General features: G+C 36.4%; 1 protein-coding gene across 1 annotated transcript in view; it reads left to right on the top strand.

Moving 5' to 3' along the window:
- The window catches only part of WDR75 (WD repeat domain 75), a 34,119-nt gene extending 16,241 nt beyond the window's left edge, over positions 1-17,878 (top strand). The window contains exons 8-21 of the mRNA XM_021703388.2: positions 179-267; positions 5,400-5,558; positions 6,411-6,470; positions 6,562-6,677; positions 7,728-7,903; positions 9,241-9,398; positions 9,862-10,042; positions 11,103-11,197; positions 12,018-12,113; positions 12,751-12,920; positions 13,477-13,536; positions 16,088-16,234; positions 16,747-16,838; positions 17,511-17,878. Coding sequence (XP_021559063.1) covers positions 179-267; positions 5,400-5,558; positions 6,411-6,470; positions 6,562-6,677; positions 7,728-7,903; positions 9,241-9,398; positions 9,862-10,042; positions 11,103-11,197; positions 12,018-12,113; positions 12,751-12,920; positions 13,477-13,536; positions 16,088-16,234; positions 16,747-16,838; positions 17,511-17,715 — 1,804 coding nt within the window. The 3' untranslated portion in view covers positions 17,716-17,878. The remainder of the gene's footprint in view (positions 1-178; positions 268-5,399; positions 5,559-6,410; positions 6,471-6,561; positions 6,678-7,727; positions 7,904-9,240; positions 9,399-9,861; positions 10,043-11,102; positions 11,198-12,017; positions 12,114-12,750; positions 12,921-13,476; positions 13,537-16,087; positions 16,235-16,746; positions 16,839-17,510) is intronic.
- The last annotated feature ends 904 nt before the right edge of the window (positions 17,879-18,782 follow it).

The following is an 18,782-nucleotide window of genomic DNA, read 5'->3' on the forward strand; positions in this document are numbered from 1 at the left end:
TCTGTGCTCTTCATTGCATAGGCTTATTTTTGAATTTCTAACCTTGGGCTTGTGGGAGGAGTTAAAATTTCCATTTTGCCTATAATTGTTTTATTAAGAACTTTTTTATCATTTTTTGCCATTACTTTCCTAACTTAATGCCTTTGGTCAAATTAACAATTTTAGTTTTCTCCAACAGGAGGAATTTTGATGATGGTAAGAAATACACATACACATGTTTACATTGGCACCATGATATGGTTATGGATTTGGCTTTTTCAGTGACAGGTAAGTGAAGTTTAATAATTAAAATAAACTTTGGAAGTATATGGATCAGTATTCACTGCATTTATAGTTTGAAAGGTTTAGAATTGCATGGACCAAAAGAATTGTAAACACTAGTATATCACCCCTGTGGTTTGAACTTTCTTCAGCACAGTACCATACACTGTAGGTTTCAGGGTATCAAAATGTACACTTGTGATAAAGTCCTTGTTGTTAACATAAAGAACCTATTAAATTACATTAGTCTTTTAAAATGTAATTATAATTAGCCATGGCTAAGTGCTTGTTGTCCATAAGAGTAGCTATAGTTTATCTTGTACAAATGATTATGCTATGCTTTACATCCACTACCTCATTTAATTCTTGAAGCTATGAAATAGGCATCATTTTGCAGATGAAGTGAGATTTGTAGTTGAGAACTAACTTGCCTAAAGTCGCACAGCTAGTAAGTGGGATTTGGACCTAGGTCTAATTCAAAAATTTGTTTTTCACTATTAGAATGCCTCATTTGCATTCACAGTTTAAAATTAATTCAGAACTTGTGTTTCATTTAAGCTGCATGAGAGTGTGGCTATAGTGATTGACAAAGTACCACATCCATTTATGATAAAACCCTCAAAAAGTAAGCTTAGAGGGAACAAACCTAATCATAATAAAGGCCATATGTGAAAAAACCCACAGCCAATATCATGCTCAATGCAAAAAAACTGAGAGCTTTTCTTCTGCAGTCAGGAACAAGATAGGGATGTCCAGTCTCACCACTGTTATTTAAGATAGTATTGGAAGTCCTAGCCTCAGCAGTCACACAATAAAAGGCATCCAGAGTGATGAGGAAGAAGTAAAACTTTGACTGTTTGCAGATGACATGATATTGTATATAGAAAATCCAAAAGACCACCAAAAAACTGCTAGAACCGATAAACGAATCCAGTAGAGTTGCAGGATACAAAATCAATGTACAGAAATCTGTTGCTTCTATACACCAATAATGAAGCAGCATAAAGAGAAATTAAGGAATCAGTCCATTTACAATTGCACCAAAAACAGTAAGTTACTTAGGAATAAACCTAACAAAGAGGTGAAAGATCTGTATTCTGAAAACTGTAAAACACTGATGAAAGAGATTGAAGATGACACAAAGAAATGGAAAGACATTCCATGCTCATGGATTAGAAAAACAAATATTGTTAAAAAGTCAGTACTAGCCAAAGCAATCTACACATTTAATGCACTCCCTATCAAAATACCAACAGCATTTTTTCACAGAGCTAGAACAAACAATTCTAAAATCTCTGTGGAACTACAAAAGACCCCAAATAGCCAAAGAATCTTGAAAAAGAAAAGCATAGCTGGAGGCATCACAATTCTAGATTTCAAGTTATATTACAAAGCCGTAGTGATCAAAACAGTATGGTACTGGCACAAAAATAGACACATACATCAAAGGGACAGAATAGAAAGCCTAGAAATGAACCCACAATTCTATGTTCAGTTAATCTTCGACAGAGCAGAAAAGAACACGGGATGGGAAGAGACAGGCCCTTCAACAAATGGTGTTGGGAAAACTGAAGAGCAACATACCAAAGAATAAAACTGGACCACTCTCTTACACCATGTACAAAAATAAATTCAAAATGGATTAAGGACATGAGAGACATGAAACCATCAAAATCCTAGAGGAGAACACAGGCAGTAACCTCTTTGACATTGGCTGTAGCAACATTTTTCCAGATAAGTCTCCTGAGGCAAGGAAAACAAAAGCAAACATAAACTACTGGGACTTCATAAAAATAAAAAGCTTTTGCACAGCAAAGGAAACAGTCAACAAGACCAAAAGCCAACCTATGAAATGGGAGAAGATATTTACAAATGAACATATCTGATAAAAGTTATATCCAAAATATATAAAGAACTTATACAACTTAACACCCAAAAAATGAATAATCCTTGTGCAGAATAAACATGGGCAGAAAACATGAACATTTTTCTAAAGAAGGCATCCAGATGGCCAACAGACACATGAAAAGATGCTTAACATCACTCATCATCAGGGAAATACAAATCAAAACTACAATGAGGTACTACCTCACACCTGCCAGAATGGCTAAAATAAAAAAAAAAAGGAATAACAGGTGTTGGTGAGAATGTGGAGAAAGGGGAACCCTCTTGCACTGTTGGTGGGAAATGCAAGTTGGTGCAACCATTTTGAAAACAATATGAAGGTTCCTCAAAAAAAAAAAAAGTTAAAAATAGAACTACCCTACGATCCAGCAATTGCACTACTAGGTATTTACCCTGAGAACGCAAAAATATTAATTCAAAGGGATATATACACTCCAGTGTTTATAGCAGTATTATCTACAATAGCCAAATTATGGAAACAGCCCAAGTATCCATCGACTGCTGAATGGATAAAGAAGTAGTGGTATATATACAATAGGCTATTACTCAGCCATAGAAAAAAATGAAATGTTGCCATTTGCAAAGACATGGATGGAACTAGAGAGTATTATGCTAAACAAAATAAGTCAGAGAAAGACAAATACCATATGATTTCATTCATATGTGGAATTTAAGAAACAAATAAACAAAGGGAGAAAGAGGCAAACCAAGAAACAAACTCTAAGAGAACAAACGGGGGGGTTACCAGAGGGGGGGGGGGGGGGGGGAGGGGGATTAAGGAGTTCACTTGTGATGAGCACCAGGTGTTGTATAGAATTGTTGAATCACTATATAGTACACCTGAAGCTAACTACACTGTATGTTAACTGGAATTTAAGTTAAAACTTTTAAAAAGTTATTAAAAATATTTAAAAATCTTCCTTGAAAATAGGATGATCAACATAAATTTTGGGAGGTACATTTTGTCTTTACTTTTAGCACCCTCACACCTATGTAGTAAAAGTTATATCAGTATATTTTGGCTGGTTTCTGAAAAAGGGGGACTGGATGCTAAAGAAGATTATGTGCCTGGAAAAAGTGAATTTTCTTTTAGCAGTTCTTCCTAGGAACTGTCAGAAAAAGTCTTAATACCATGTGCTCTGGATCCTTACAGGGTTACTTGGGTTTAACTCACTGGAACTGGAGCCTCAGGAAGGAGGAGGCATCTTCAGCCTACTTGTGGGTTGGGGTGGGGAACAGTTACTGGTGTATATGGGGGTGGGACCCTGACAGAGTAGTATAACAGTTGTGATATGGGAAGTAAGAATAGAGAATGAAGAGGATATTAACCCTCTGGATAAAAGATGTAGGCTGCTCTTATCTTTTCCACCCTCCTCACAAGCCCCTCCACAAAATACAAATGGTGGGGGCATGTGTGTGTACATACGGATGTCATATTCCATGCAGCATCATTCTGCCTTTCATCCTCAGTTTCATTTTCTCTGCTGTGGCCCCTGCCCTAATCTGGGCCAAGACCAGCTGATACTACTGTCACTGACTTTTCTCTATTTTGTTACCTTGTCCATCTTGTCTGCCTCCTCTCACACCAGTTAGCAGTCACAGCTCTCTGGGGGGGCTTTACTTAAGCCCTGGAACATTTGAGCCTGGCCTTTTCAGATGGGTCTTGGGGAAGAAGAAGAAGACTGTTTGGCACTCAAAGAAAGGGAAGGAAAAAATACAGTGCACCTCTACCGTGAGCCAAGGTTTTGGTATAGGAAGTACTGCAGCTAATCTTGGCTTATTAGAGTGTTGAATTCCTGGTTTTATAAGTCATGTGAGTATTTGTAAATAAGAATAGTTAAATATAGTACATGTGGGGCACCTGGGTGGCTCAGTCAGTTGAGCATCCCATTCTTGGTTTCAGTTTGGGTTGTGATCCCAGCGTTGTGAGACTGAGCCCTGCATTGGGCTCCACACTGGGCTCAGAGTCTGCTTAAGATTCTCTCTCCCTCTGTCCCTCCACCTGCTCTCGTGTGCACAGGTGTTCTCAAATAATAAAATTTTTAAAAATATATACACACACACCTATATATGTATGTACATATACATATAGTACAGGGTTGTCAGTAAAATGTCAGCATTGATCTTGTATCTGTGTAAGAGAATACAAGAAGAAAATTAGTTGTCTATGTAAATGAGCTACAAAGTATAGTTGCTTTGAGAACTGGTTATAAGTTCAGGCAAATATGAACAGTATAAACTGTTTTGGCTGTACTTTGCACTCAGTCACACTGTGTGTGAGCACTGAAGTAATTAGTTCTTTCCAATCCTTAATCCCTTCTTGTCTCATGTCAGTATATTAGGACCTCCAGTTAATGCTAAGTTACTGAGAATTTTTATCATGGGAGTAGAATTCTATCATTTATTTTTTCTACATCTATTAAGATACTTATGATTATTCCCTTTATTATGTAAATGGAATTAATTACACTTATTATTCAGGTGTTAAGATAACCTCACATTTTTACGGTAAACTCAGCTCTGCAATATATCATCCTCTTAATATATCCTTGGATTCAGCTTGCTAATACTTTGGGAATTTTCATCGATCATGAAATTGGCTTATAACTTTCTTATAATTTATTAGGTTGGTAAAGGATTATGTTGTTCTTGTAAACAAGTTGGGAAGTGTTCTTTGTTTTTTGGGTTTTTTGGTTACTTAGAAGAGTATAAAATTGGTTCATTTCTTAAATGTTTGGAAAAATTTGTCATTGAAGCCATCTGGTCCTAGAGGATGTTTGTCATTCAGTTTTTCTGTTATTGGCAGAAGAGTTGATCAGCAACAAACTAGTTAAATATTGTTGGAAAGGAAAATCCCAGAATCAATGACTGTTAAATCTGTTGACTCTTAATCTCAGGAAACAAACTGAGGGTTGCTAGAGGGGAGGCGGGTAGGGGGATGAGGTGGCTGGGTGATGGACACTGGGGAGGGTATATGTTATGGTGAGTGCTGTGTATTGTGTAAGACTGATGAACCACAGACCTGTTCCCCTGAAACAAATAATACATTATATGTTAATAATAAAAAAGTCTGTTGTCTTGAGTTTATTAAAAGATAGGAAGATACTTGTTTGCATATTTTTAAAAATAGTTTATATCTCTAACATAGTAGGGAGATTTTAAGTGTTAATTATATTTTTCTGTTTTTTTTCCCCAAAATACTGTCCTTTTCATTTCTGTGGATGGATGAGAAGGCACCAGTCTTCTGAGTGGTGGTCGTGAATCTGTCCTTGTAGAGTGGCGAGATGCAACAGAGAAGAATAAGGAGTTCCTCCCCCGTTTGGGAGCTACTATTGAACATATCTCAGTCTCACCAGCAGGGGATTTGTTCTGTACTTCTCACTCTGATAACAGTAAGTCTGACTTTGTTGTGAGGAGATAGAATTGTACACCTAGGGAATGGAAAATAAGAGACATAAAACTAATTAAGAGGAGTGTAAGATTTAATGAGCATTATTTCTTCCATTCTTCATCTTTTCTCGGTTTCCTTTTTTGACTCTAGATGCCACCAAAATCTAACATTTTCAGGATTGTTTTGATAAAAATGTAGGGCCAAGTGTATTTGGTTCTTGTACCATTTCCATTTCAAAACCTTTACATGTGGATGTGGGGATAATAGAGGGAGGGTTTTTGAAGTGGGCATTTGTGCCTTCACAAATGTAATGATGTTTTCAAAAGAACACTTAATGTAGCCACACTTGGTGTGGGGGTCCCGTGGGTTCTGACAGGAATAGAGGCAGTCTTGTATACCTCCAAAACTTTTTGCTCATCCTGTTACTACTCAACCTAAATGTAAATCTCAGGGCCCATTGCCTCCTTTCCCTTAAAAAAAAAAAAAAAAAAAAAAAACCCATAACTGAGCAATCCGTTAGTGCAATGAGTCATTTCAAAGTAAACTGTCTCTTTTAGAGTATATAAGTTTCTGAATTAACACTTAAAATATATTCATAGGCACAACTGATAAACCTTAAAGCCTCCCAAAAAAACAAAAAAAAAACCCTCTTCCCCAGCCCCAGTTTTTTAGCTAAATCACAAAATATATTCCTGATTTTCTTTTTTTATTCCTGATTTTAGTTCCTGAACTTACTAAGTTGTTTTAGAATCTGGTGTATTTTAGAATGACATAAATTCAGTTGATTTTTTTTGACCTTGAAGTTCTGACCAATTTATGGTTTGTTTTTTGTTTTTGTTTTTTTTACCCACAGAGATTATAATAATTCACCGAAACCTTGAGGCATCTGCAGTAATTCAAGGCCTAGTGAAAGGTATTACAAAACCCAGTGGATTTGTAATCATACACAACTTAAAAATGAATATTTGTATGACTTTAACTATTGTTTGTCACTTCTTTTGCAGACAGCAGTATCTTTACTGGTTTGATGATTGATCCCAGAACTAAAGCTTTGGTTTTGAATGGAAAACCTGGCCATTTGCAGTTTTATTCTCTTCAGCATGATAAGCAGTTATACAATGTAAGATTTTGATCCATTAACTGGCCTTAAAACTAATGAAAGTTTCCAACAGCACCACCAGGGTTAAGTAACTTATTTAGTAGCTTCTAAAACAAGATCCTGTGCCTTTGTTTGCTTGAACAATTATCAATACTGTCTTTGGTTACTTAGTTGTTTACAGCATAATTCTAATGAGGCCACAGTGGCAAAATAAGGCTACACGTAAGTCAGTTGGCACTCCTGTGCTGGCTCTCCATTTAATTATGTTTCAGACTGCAGTCTAATTAGCTGTCACATACCTGTGCCTTGAGTTACAAGAATAGGGAAATAAGAATATAAGGACTGTAAATACAAATATGTCTCTGTTTTCTGCTAAAGTGTTGTCCTGTGTACCTACCAGTGATAAAATTCTCAGTCTAAAGGGGGATCTTCTTATTGATCCAGACTTTCTACTTCTTTGTGCCCCACAGTATCCTTTATTTCTGTCAGCAGCTGTACACTTGATCTTTCTTTCCCTTGCCTTTAAACCCCCCAAAGAAAGGAAACTTAAATCTTTGTACATTTTCAGTACAGTGACTAGAAATAATAATTACTCAATATATGTTTGGTAAGTAGACAAGGGAATGGGATAAAAAACAATCATAAATAAAAGTCTACTGAAACATTGCTATCTTTCTTCACCACTTAAAAATTGTAGATTTTATTTTTCTTGTTTTTAGTGATGTGGAATTTAACTTGAGATTTTATGTAAAGCTCTTTGTTGATAGAAATAAGGGAGAAAAGCATTACTATCAATTAAGCCTTCTATTGTATCACATACATGGGTCAGTCAGTCATCACTAAAATTAAAGGTCATTAAAGAATAATTGCTACTGAACTGGTGCTATATAATGTGCTTTTTTAATGGCAGTTTTGATATCCATAACTAATAGTTTGTTTTTTCCTTTATCTGAGAACCTGTTACTATAGATTCTAGAAATTATGTTTATGGTTAGTTACCATTCCTTGAAAACTTTAACGTTTACGTATTTACATTAATGAGCATTTTGGATTTTTTTTTTAACCCATCAGTTAGATATTATACAGCAAGAATATATCAATGATTATGGTCTGATCCAGATTGAGCTAACAAAGGCTGCATTCGGCTGCTATGGTAACTGGCTTGCAACAGTGGAACAACGTCAAGAAAAGGAAACAGAGCTTGACTTGCAGATGAAACTGTGGATGTATAATAAGAAAACACAAGGGTAATACTACCTATGTGGCTACTTAACTTCAGAGTGGAAAATATGTGATTTTGTATTTTATGTTTCATTTGTCTTTAGAATGTTTCATTTTGATAAATTTTAGATTTAGACCAATGAGGGAGGTGTTACTCTCCTAATAAAGCCTTTCAGCTTTTGCTCTGAGAAAGCACTGGTGTCCCCCAAGTTGTAATGTCATCTCCACACATAAATGAGGAAACATGGGAAAGTGACCCCCCTGCCTCCCAAGGACATCAGACCTAATTGCAAGCAAAGCCAGAGTTAGAATCCAAATTTCTCAGTCCCTTTGCTCCTCTATTCACATTATACTACCTTCGGGGAGCATGGCAGTGGTAGGCAGCAGAGGTATACTGTAGTGTAGCATGTATGTTTGATTACATGGAGTTCACTGGTTTCTCAGACTTTGATTATAGTAGCCGTTTATCAAGTCCCTGCTGTGTGCTAAGACCTAGGCTTAGTGCTTTTGTATCTATTGTCCTACCAATTTCATAGAAATACTGTAAGATAAATTTCTTTTCCACATTTTACAGGTTAAAGAAACAGGTCCAGAGGGATTAATAGATTATCACTAGTCACTCTTCTGGTAGTATGGACTTTTAAAAAATCACAGCACAGGGGCGCCTGGGTGGCTCAGTTGTTAAGCATCTGCCTTCAGCTCAGGTCATGATCCCAGGATCCTGGGATCGAGCCCCGCATCAGGCTCCCTGCTCCGCAGGAAGCCTGTTTCTCCCTCTCCCACTCCCCCTGCTTGTGTTCCGTTTCTCGCTGTGTCTCTCTCTGTCAAATGACTAAAATCTTTAAAAAATAAAAATAAAAAATCACAGCACAGTCTTGCCCCAGTGTTCTTTTAAGAACACTGTGCTAGCTTAGGTTATCTTGCATTTGAAGAGGTAGTTTTCTGTATTTTCTTGCCACAAGTAGGGACTTCCACGGCCATTCCATTTTTTGCTTATTTTTGAAAGTAGATAGTCATCTGAGTTCTGTACAGTTTTCTTACAGAGTTTAATATGGTAGGCTTTCATGTATCATTCTGTGACGACTCCTATTTTATATTCATTTTGTACAAGTTGACAGTATACATAATGATCTCTATATTGTATAAGTTACACAAAGGCAGAGATAATGTGTTAGAACTCTTTATATCCTGTGGCCTTTAGAGGTAGAGCGCTCAATTGTTTGTCATTCTAGATGATTATGTATCCGTTGCTCATTCTTAAAGATACTATTATAAAATGTACAGTAAAAAATTCTTGTACTCATATGACAATATATAATACTGTTCTGATGTAAGGCTAAACTGATGATTTCCTTTCTGTTAGGTTTGTTCTTAATACAAAGATTAACATGCCACATGAAGACCACATCACAGGTCTCTGTTTCTGTAATGCAGAAAAATTTGAAAACCCCACCTTGGTTACAGCTAGTAAAGATGGTCACTTCAAAGTGTGGATATTAACAGATGATTCTGATATATACAGTAAGTTAATTAAATATGGTATGTCTGCAGAGTGCATAATTTTAAGAATTGATATCTTTAAGAATTGTGTCCATTCCAGGAGGACTTTTTCTACCTTATTTAACTTCTGTGGGTTATTGCCTAATTGATTTAAGAGATTACATTTGACATGCCTTTTCCCCAAAATCTGTATTTTTTTTTATGACAGTCTTGATTAATCAATCATGTACTGATTATTTCTGTGAGGGTACAGTGTTGGAAAAAAAAAGGCAATTCTTTCACTGTTCCACTAGAGGGAGGTCAAGATTTTCTGGAAGAGGTATATATTTCAAACCAGTCAGTGCTTTGGAGCATTTCTAACTCAAGTTTCAAGGAGCAAGGTTTTTTGTTATGCTTCTTCTGTAATCCTTACTGCTTATAACTACCCTAAAGTATTATCTAGCATTTATACCATTTCTGAACTATATGATCTATGTTTCCACAGAAAAAGCTGTTGGCTGGACCTGTGACTTTGTGGGTAGTTATCACAAATACCAAGCAACTAACTGTTGTTTCTCTGAAGATGGCTCTCTACTAGCAGTTAGTTTTGAGGAAATAGTTACAATATGGGATTCAGAGACATGGGAACTTAAATGTACATTTTGTCAACGAGCTGGGAATATAAGGTAAATAATTTGGGGAGTATGTCATACTGTTTGTTTTTAATTTAAATGAGTCTTTCCACATAAACTTTTAGTAGTAACTTATGCTTCCTCTAAAGGTAGTCTGTGGTCAGTAGCAAACCAAAGTGGTAGGAAGCTAAAAATTTTGGGTATGTGAACTATTTGCTATGGTTTTACCCATTTCTGAAATGAGGATTAACATTTAACTCTTAACCTACAGATTTTTTTTCTTCATAATAGATACTTTTCGTGGTTGTGCTACCTAAAAATAGACGCTAATAAGCCTCCATGGATCCAAACAATGCTTATCTTCTGTTTTCCCATAAAAACAATGTCATGCTCAAACCTTGTTTGTATTCAAAAAGGGCAAAAGAAAAAACAGCAACATTTGGCACTTCAGGCAGCTGGCATTTGAGGACAGAATGGCAGAGGGCTAACAAGACAGTTTTTAATTCCCAACATACCTGATTCTCAATTTGCTTTGTAAAAATTCTTCAGAATTTATATTGCAAATTTTCTTCTAGGTTAAACGAGCATAAAAAAGGGTTTTGTTAAATGACTTTGTACATTTCACATACATATTGCTTATAGTGTGTGCCAATAAATTATACAGCATATTAGAGCAAAGAATTGGTCATCAAACTTGTTTTTGTAAAGAAACAAAATAGCTAAATAAACCTTTCCTTTTGCTCTCCTTAGTCCCTTTTTCCTGCAGGATAATTGTGAACAAAAATATATCTTTCTAAAAGTCTTCATTGCGGGCGCCTGGGTGGCTCAGTTGGTTAAGCGACTGCCTTCAGCTCAGGTCATGATCCTGGAGTCCCGGGATCGAGTCCCGCATCGGGCTCCCCGCTCGGCGGGGGGTCTGCTTCTCCCTCTGATCCCCTTCCCTCTCGTGCTCTCTGTCTCTCATTCTCTGTCTCTCAAATAAATAAATAAAATCTTTAAAAAAATAAAAATAAAAAAAATAAAAGTCTTCATTGCATAAAACTATACTAGAAGTCTGCAGTCCGAAACTCAGCGTGCTAAAACTGATGGTTAACTTCTTGTGGTTTTAACATAGGCACCTTTGCTTTGGGAGATTGACTTGTTCAAAGTATCTTCTTGGTGCTACTGAAAATGGCATTCTTTGCTGTTGGAATCTGCTCAGTTGTGCATGTAAGATTTTTTTTTTTTTTTTTACTATAAAGTGATTTGACATATGATAAATGGCCATTAAATTTTGGCATTTTAGGACTTCTGGATCATATCTTCATGTCTCTATCCAGAGAGTACTTACAGTTTTTCACATGTCACATTATGCATCAAAATTTGAAGTGCTGAGCCTGTAAGGGATGTACATTATTTGTAATCTGCCTAATTGGCCATAAACTGATTTCCATTATCCTTGCCTTTCTCTGCCATGTATAACTTTCTGTTGTCCTCCATCTTCTCTATTCTCATAACAGCCTGAGGAATGTTTCTGCTGAAACGTAACCTGTATTAACATGCAGCATCCATGGCAGCTTTAAATTTGAATGTCTCCTTTCACAAGCCTCCTAACAAATGTGGACTTCGTTTTTACTCATTTTTACTTATTGGCATTTTACGCATTTGAGTATGCTTGGAAGGCATGGTGGTGGTTTAGTAATGAACATGTATGATACTGTGTTTATATATATTCTCTACAGTGATTCTTAACATTTTGCCCGTGTTAAGCTGCCAAAAGCACCAGACAGTAGTTGCACTGAAATAATAACAACCATTTCATAGTCTGTGGGAGGAGTGCTTGGTGGTTCTGCTTCCTGCCCCTTGCTCTAGTGCAGGCTTCCACAGACATTTTCAGTTTGTCTCCATGTGTTATTTGGAAGTATAATATCCCTCTTCCCAAGAAGAGAATTGTCCCAGTAAAACTTGAGTACCTACTTTAAATAACAAGCTTAAAAAAGTTTCTGGTAAATCTCTTTCTAGAAATGAATTGTTCTTTTTTCCCCGCCAGTGGAATGGAGTGCAAAATTAAACATTAGAGTTACGGAACCTGATCCTCATTCAGAGAATATTGCTGCAATCTCTCAGTCTTCGGTGGGTTCAGACTGTAAGTATAGACCATAGTTTGATAATAAGAGGAGATCTATTACCTAAATTTTCTTTTTAACATCTTTAATATAAAGTGCGTCAAACTGCCTTTAAATCAAATGTTTATTTTAGGCCATTTTGCCAGAGGTACTGTCCTCTCTTGAGTTCTTACTGCGACATCTTGTTCTGTATGCACTCATACTGACTTCTGGGAGAGCTCCAGTACATCTCTCATTTTTCACCATGCCAGTCCCACTCCACATTCAGAACGTCCCAAGAGACATTTTGCCCCTCTGAAGCATTTTAAGAAGCTTTAATCAATCTTCCTCCATCTTCTTGAAGCACTGTCTACAGATCGCTGTTCCAGTACTTAAGACAAAATATCACAATATTTTGGTGTCTGTCTTCTGCGGTTGGCCACCCTGGTCTCTGGAGCAGGGATTCTTCTTCCTCTTCTTCATCTTCATAGCCCTCATTCCTAACTGCTTGGCACATAGCAGGCATCCAATAGATATTTGAATTAAAGCCTAAAATAATCATGACTTGGACCATTTACTCAATGGGGTAAGTCCCAGGATTAGTGGGGGCTGTCAACCTGAGGCTGGAACTAACCTTTGCATGCAAAATGTTATGGTCTGTTTGTTTTTTCCCTCTAGTGTTTGTATTTAAACCTAGTGAGCCAAGACCATTGTATATTCAAAAGAATATCTCCAGAGAGGAAGTCCAGTGGGGAGTGTTTGTTCCGCGAGATGTGCCTGAATCATTCACCTCAGAAGCTTACCAGTGGCTGAACAGATCCCAGTTTTACTTCCTAACAAAGTCACAGGTAACCATCCCACCTCAAAAAGGCAGCCACTTTGTATGTGTAATTTTCAGTTCATTTTATATTTGAAAGTAGTAACTCATAACAGCTGGAACAGTAATACTAAAGGATTACTTCCCAAAAGAAGTAATCTAATATGCTCAATAAAACAGTATTACTAGTGTTAAGTGCATTAGCACAACTTTACCCCACACCTTTGAGGCTCTTTAAATATTGTTTGCATTATCTCCATGACAGCAAAAAAAAAAAAAAAAAAAACTAAAATACTTTAAATGGTACTTATTAGTGTGTGTTTTTTTTTAATTTTAGTATTTGATTTGCTATAATAAAAACTGGCTTCAGTTTGATCCATCAGTTGAATCTATTTCATTACCAGTTCTTAAATAAGTATTCTCAGAACAATCTTGTAACTGTCACAGCAATTATGTTTTAAGCCTTCTATTACTTTTCTTTGGGCAGATATATATATGTGTGTATATATATCAAGATGAAAAATGGACCTCATTTTTTAACTATAACATTTTTATTTAGATTTTGCATCATTAATCTCTCTTTTCAGAGTTTATTGACATTCAGTACAAAGTCTCCAGAAGAGAAACTCACACCAACAAGCAAACAGGTATGTTTTAGCCACTCATGGTGCAGACTGCATTGCCTCCCTACAGAGATAACCTTATCTGTTTGAATTTAGCTATGAGAAAAATGTTCCACCTGCCCTAACATGGAATTAAACATACACTTGAAAGCTACTTTGCCTCTTTGAGGTTATATTTACTCTTCTAAAATATAGTTTTAATTTGTAACATCAAAAATATATGCTTGTGATTTGAGTCAAATAGTTATACAAGACTTTCAGGAAAACTTCCTAACACCACTGCCATTACCTGCAAAGATAATCACTTTCAACTTTTTTAGCTGGAGTTTTTATTTGCCTTCCTAAGAAACATGTTTATATTGCTAATTCTGGATTTTTCAGATTTAGTTATTGTCTGTTTACTGATTATTCAAGTTATTACTCTTTTTCACACCACCACTTCCCCCATGTACATAACACACACACCTTTCCTATTCCTCAGTTTTCTCAGTATAGATAAATCAGGTCTGTATTCGTTATAACTGTGTAAACACAGTTGAGTCATGTAGTAACCAGACAGATTGTTTTCTTTTATTTGCAACACTGTTTTCTCTGGAGTTAATGATTGCCACCTTCTTATTTGCATAGTTGTCTATTTACTTCTTATCTAATTCACCCCCAAACTCAAGTTGTTTAAATCTTCTCTCAGTATTTCAGATATATTAGGTATTCTTTCAAGTCTTGAAGGAATATTTCCAAGAGCCTCTGACTTGCTTCAATCTGGACCGATTGCTCTATGAATACCTGCTGCCCAGGTGGCATAGGATCTACATTCGCCATCAGTTGGGGAATCATTTCACTTCTAGCTTTCCCCTTGCTTCGATCACTTCTTTGCTTTGGTGTGAAGCACATTCTGTTAGTGCCATGTGAGGCAAATTTAAGACGTTGTGTGTTTGGAAATGTTTCTCTTCTCCCACTTGATTGGTTGGTCGAGTTATAAAGTTATAGGTTGAAAATCATTTTCTCTTAGAACTTTGAAGGTATTGTCCTATTTTATAGCTTTGGGTGTTATTAGAAGTCTAATACCATTCTTATTCCTGTTCCTTTATGTGTAAATTAGCTTTATTATCCTCTGAAAACTTAATTGAATTTGTTCAACAATTTTTTGTTGAACCTCAATAAGCCAGGGTCTGTTCTAGATGCTTGGAATACACCAGTGAGCTAACATTCAATTCTCTAAACTTAACAGTGTTCACAATCTAGCAGGAAAATACAACAAGCATTAAATAAGTGAAATGTAGTACTTTAGAAGTGATAAGAATAATGGGTGGAGGAATAGAGGAAAAGGGTGTGGGGTGCAGCTTGCCATTTTATGTAGGCCAGGCAAAGTAGGCCTTGTGAATAAAATAGAATTTGGCTTTTCCTCTGAGTAATATGTGGAGCTCCTTGGAGAGTTTTTATCCAAGAAATGTCTAAGAATGAATTACTTCTTTTCCTTCATTTTCTGTTCTTTTTCTGGAACCCTTGTTATTTAGTGCTGAACTGTCATCTATTTTCTTTGTTTTCTGGGAGATTGTTTCATCTTTATCATCTAATCTGCTTTTTTTCTGTTTTGCATAGTCCCATTTCTATCATTTGTTTGTTTTCCATCTGTTTTAGTCTCTTTCATCCATCTGTTTTAGTCTCTTTCATTTCACAGGTTTTCATCAGAATCTCATGATTCTCGACTGTCTGCTTTTATTTAAAAGTGATCCAAAAAGCCATTTGGAAGGTCTCTGCCTAGGTGGAATTTGTCTGCTGGCCTCTACCACGGGCTGTTTTTGAGAAAGTCTCCAAAGTCATTATTTTTAGGTTTTTTGTCTTAGGCTGGTCAGATTGCCCAGATAAAATTCTTCTAAATTCTTGCCTGGAGGCTAGCAGCCTGGAAGCACCCTCTATGAAGCACAGCTGCCTTCAGCTGTGAAGACACTGCCACCAAGCCCCCCAGGCAGTTCAGTTTAAAGACACACTTTTGTTCCACTCTCCAGAGAATGTACTTCCAGCCCTCTCTTGGGGCTCAGAAGGAGATCTAGGAATATGAATGCTCTCTAAATGGACTTTCAGCCAGGCTACCCAGTTATTGTTAGCCTTTTTCCAAGGTACTGTTACTATTAGTACCAATTCCTGAGCATTTGCAGGATTCAGCAATATAAATTGGGATGTTTCTTGGCTTTCCCCCCAGCCAGCTTAGAATTCTTTCTCAGGTCTACTAAGTTACCTACTACCCTTGAACTTGCTTTCCACCTTCCAGCATCTTACTCACCCATTTTCTTTCTCACCGTGGGTTTATGTCCTTTTGAAAACCCATTTGCTGTCATTTCATTGGGGGAGAAGCAGTAGTGTGTATTTTCTCTGTCATCTAAGTGTGCACTGTTAGCTTTTTCCCTAATGGGCTGCTAGGCCTCAGTTGCTTTACCTGTAAAGTGAAAAGAATCATACCAGATAATTTTTAAAGTTCCTTTCATCCCTGACATTTTAGGACTGCAACACTTTTTATTGAGTCCAAGGCAGTTCCTCCTTTTTAATTGAAATTTTCCTTTGTCTTAAATCCTTATAGCTACTAGCAGAAGAAAGTCTTCCAACAACACCATTTTATTTCATATTGGGAAAGCACAGGGAACAGCAGGATGAAAAAATAAATGAGGCTTTGGAGAGTGAACTAGTACAACTACCCTTAACAGAAAACATACCTGCAATTAGTGAGGTAAGTAATTCACAACATGAAACAGATTAAATACATTAAAGCACCTTAAGTTAGAGTTTCTATAATTTGTAACATAACTTTTTTAAGATTTATTTGAGAGAGAGAGAGAGTGTGTGTATGTGAGCAGGGGGAGGGGCAGAAGGGGAGCGAGAAAACCTTTCACAGCCTGACACAGGGCTCCATCTCACCACCCTAAGATCAGGACCTGAGCCGAAATCAAGTCAGGTGCTTAAGACCGAGCCACCCAGGCGCCCCTGTAACAGATAACTTTTGAATAATTATTTGTATACTGTGCGGTTCTAATACGCAAACCAAATAACATAAATTTATGATTCCAGATTACTGTGGTCTGAACTGACAGGAGGGGAGAGAGGATTGTTTGTATAATTGTCAGAAGGCAGGCATAAATTTTTTTTTGGTTTGGTTTTACTGTGGAGAAAGCCTGTTGCATTTAGCTGGTGGCATTAAGTCTTTTTAAATGAAGCCCTATTTTTCTGGTTTTTTTACTCTAGCTTCTTCACACTCCAGCCCATGTATTGCCATCTGCTTCTTTCCTGTGCTCCAAGTTTGTAAATTCACTGCTGCTGTCTAAGGAGACAAAGAGGTAAAGCAGTTTTTAAAATATGTTTAGATACTGTTTGGGGAAACAGGGTAGTTTGTTACCCTTTCTTAGAATATTCTTAAACTGTGACCCTTCAACAGTGTGTGGGGTAGGACCACCGACCCCCTGCATAGTCGAAAATCCACACATAACTTATGACTCCCATAAAACTTAACTACTAATGCCTGATGGTGCTTGGAAGTCTTAATAACAAACAGTCAGATAACACACATTTTATATGTTATGTATATTATATACTGTATTCTTACAATAAAGTAAGCTAGAGAAATTAAAATCATACAGAAGAGAAAATAAATTTACAGTATTGTATCAAATCCATGTATAAGTGATGGGTGCAGTCCAAATCCATGTTGTTGAAGGTCAACTGTAATATGCAGTTAAAGGACATAGGACTATTAAACCAAGTGAATAAAATACATTGAAAATAATTACTAGATCTCGTGTGTATGGTTTAAGGAATTGATATAACTAAAAATTACACTTTGTAAATTCACCTATTCTTTTATAAGAACCCATTTTTGAAGTGCACTCAATTACAAAATTTTTCATTTACTTTCCCTGTATGGTTATAATTCTACGTAGGTGTCTTAAATTAGAAAGTTATTTAGAAACTTTTTAAGTAATAGTTTATATTTTATTCTCTTATCATGAAAGTGGTGAAGAAGTCCCTGATGATGTAGATATGGAAGAAGAAAAAGAAAGTGATGATTCAGATGAAGAAAATGATTTTACTGAAAAGACCCAGGATACAAACGACACAGATTTGGGAGAAGACATTATACACCAGTTGTCAAAATCTGAAGAAAAAGAACTAAGAAGATTCAGGAAAGTAGACTACAGCTGGATAACTGTTCTTTGAGCCTTGGAGATGGAAGGTTCTTGCATTTTGTTGTGTTTTTTTTTTTAATTATATATTGATACTCCAAAAACATCTACTTGATGTTATTTCTCTCCTTAAAATATTAAATATGAACAGGCTTTACTTTTTAAATAATTGGTAATACAAAGCTGTGTTTGCATCATGCATTAGAGTTGCTGGGTGCATTCATATACACACCATCTCATTTTTATTTTGAGTTACATCAGCCTTAGAAATATCTAGCTATTTTCTTCACAAGCAATTACAGCATATGTCGCCTTATCTGCAAGTTGGAGATATAAAAAAGTTTTGAAATTCAAAAGTTTTTGTTGATGATATTGTTAACAGCAAAATTTACTTGGTGGCCAATAGGACCTAAACAGATGTGTTGTTTTCTTTAGTCCTGCTTCATACATCTTAGTGTGTTTATTACTCAGAGAAATTTAGAGAAATAATTTGATTATGTGGTGTTCCACAGACCACACCGAGGGTATTAAATCATAATAATAATATGGGCTGCCTAAAATCTGAAAAATTCTAAAGTGAAATCATTTGGCACCAAGCCTTTCAGATAAGGGCTTATCTAACTCTACTTGGAAAGCCTTGGAAGATATAAGAAGAGCTGATATTACTTTGTCAATGTTATGGGTGTAGGAACAACTACTTTTTAACCAAAGTCCCATTGCTAGTAGACTAGGATCCAAGCCTCTGTATTATATTTAAGTAGTGAGGTGACTATTTTTTAACCATTTAGCATTTGGAGTTTTCCTATTTTACTCCTATTAAATTGACATTAAAAAGTTAACACAAAAACAGTAAAGTATACAACTTTACAGTCCAAGATAGTGTCATAGGAAGACCCTGAACTCACCTCCTCCACAGACACACCAAATCTATACCTGTTTCTGGAGCACTTCCTCCAGAAGAACTGAGGGCTGACTGAACAGCTTCTGCACAACAAAAGACAGACTACATACAGAACAGCAAGAGAGACAGTAATGAAGAGAACACCTACCCCCAACACTGCAGACTGCAGTGGGGTGAGATAATACTGAAGAACCACATGC

Source organism: Neomonachus schauinslandi, chromosome 3 (assembly GCF_002201575.2).
Source record: "Neomonachus schauinslandi chromosome 3, ASM220157v2, whole genome shotgun sequence".
Lineage (NCBI taxonomy): Eukaryota > Metazoa > Chordata > Mammalia > Carnivora > Phocidae > Neomonachus > Neomonachus schauinslandi.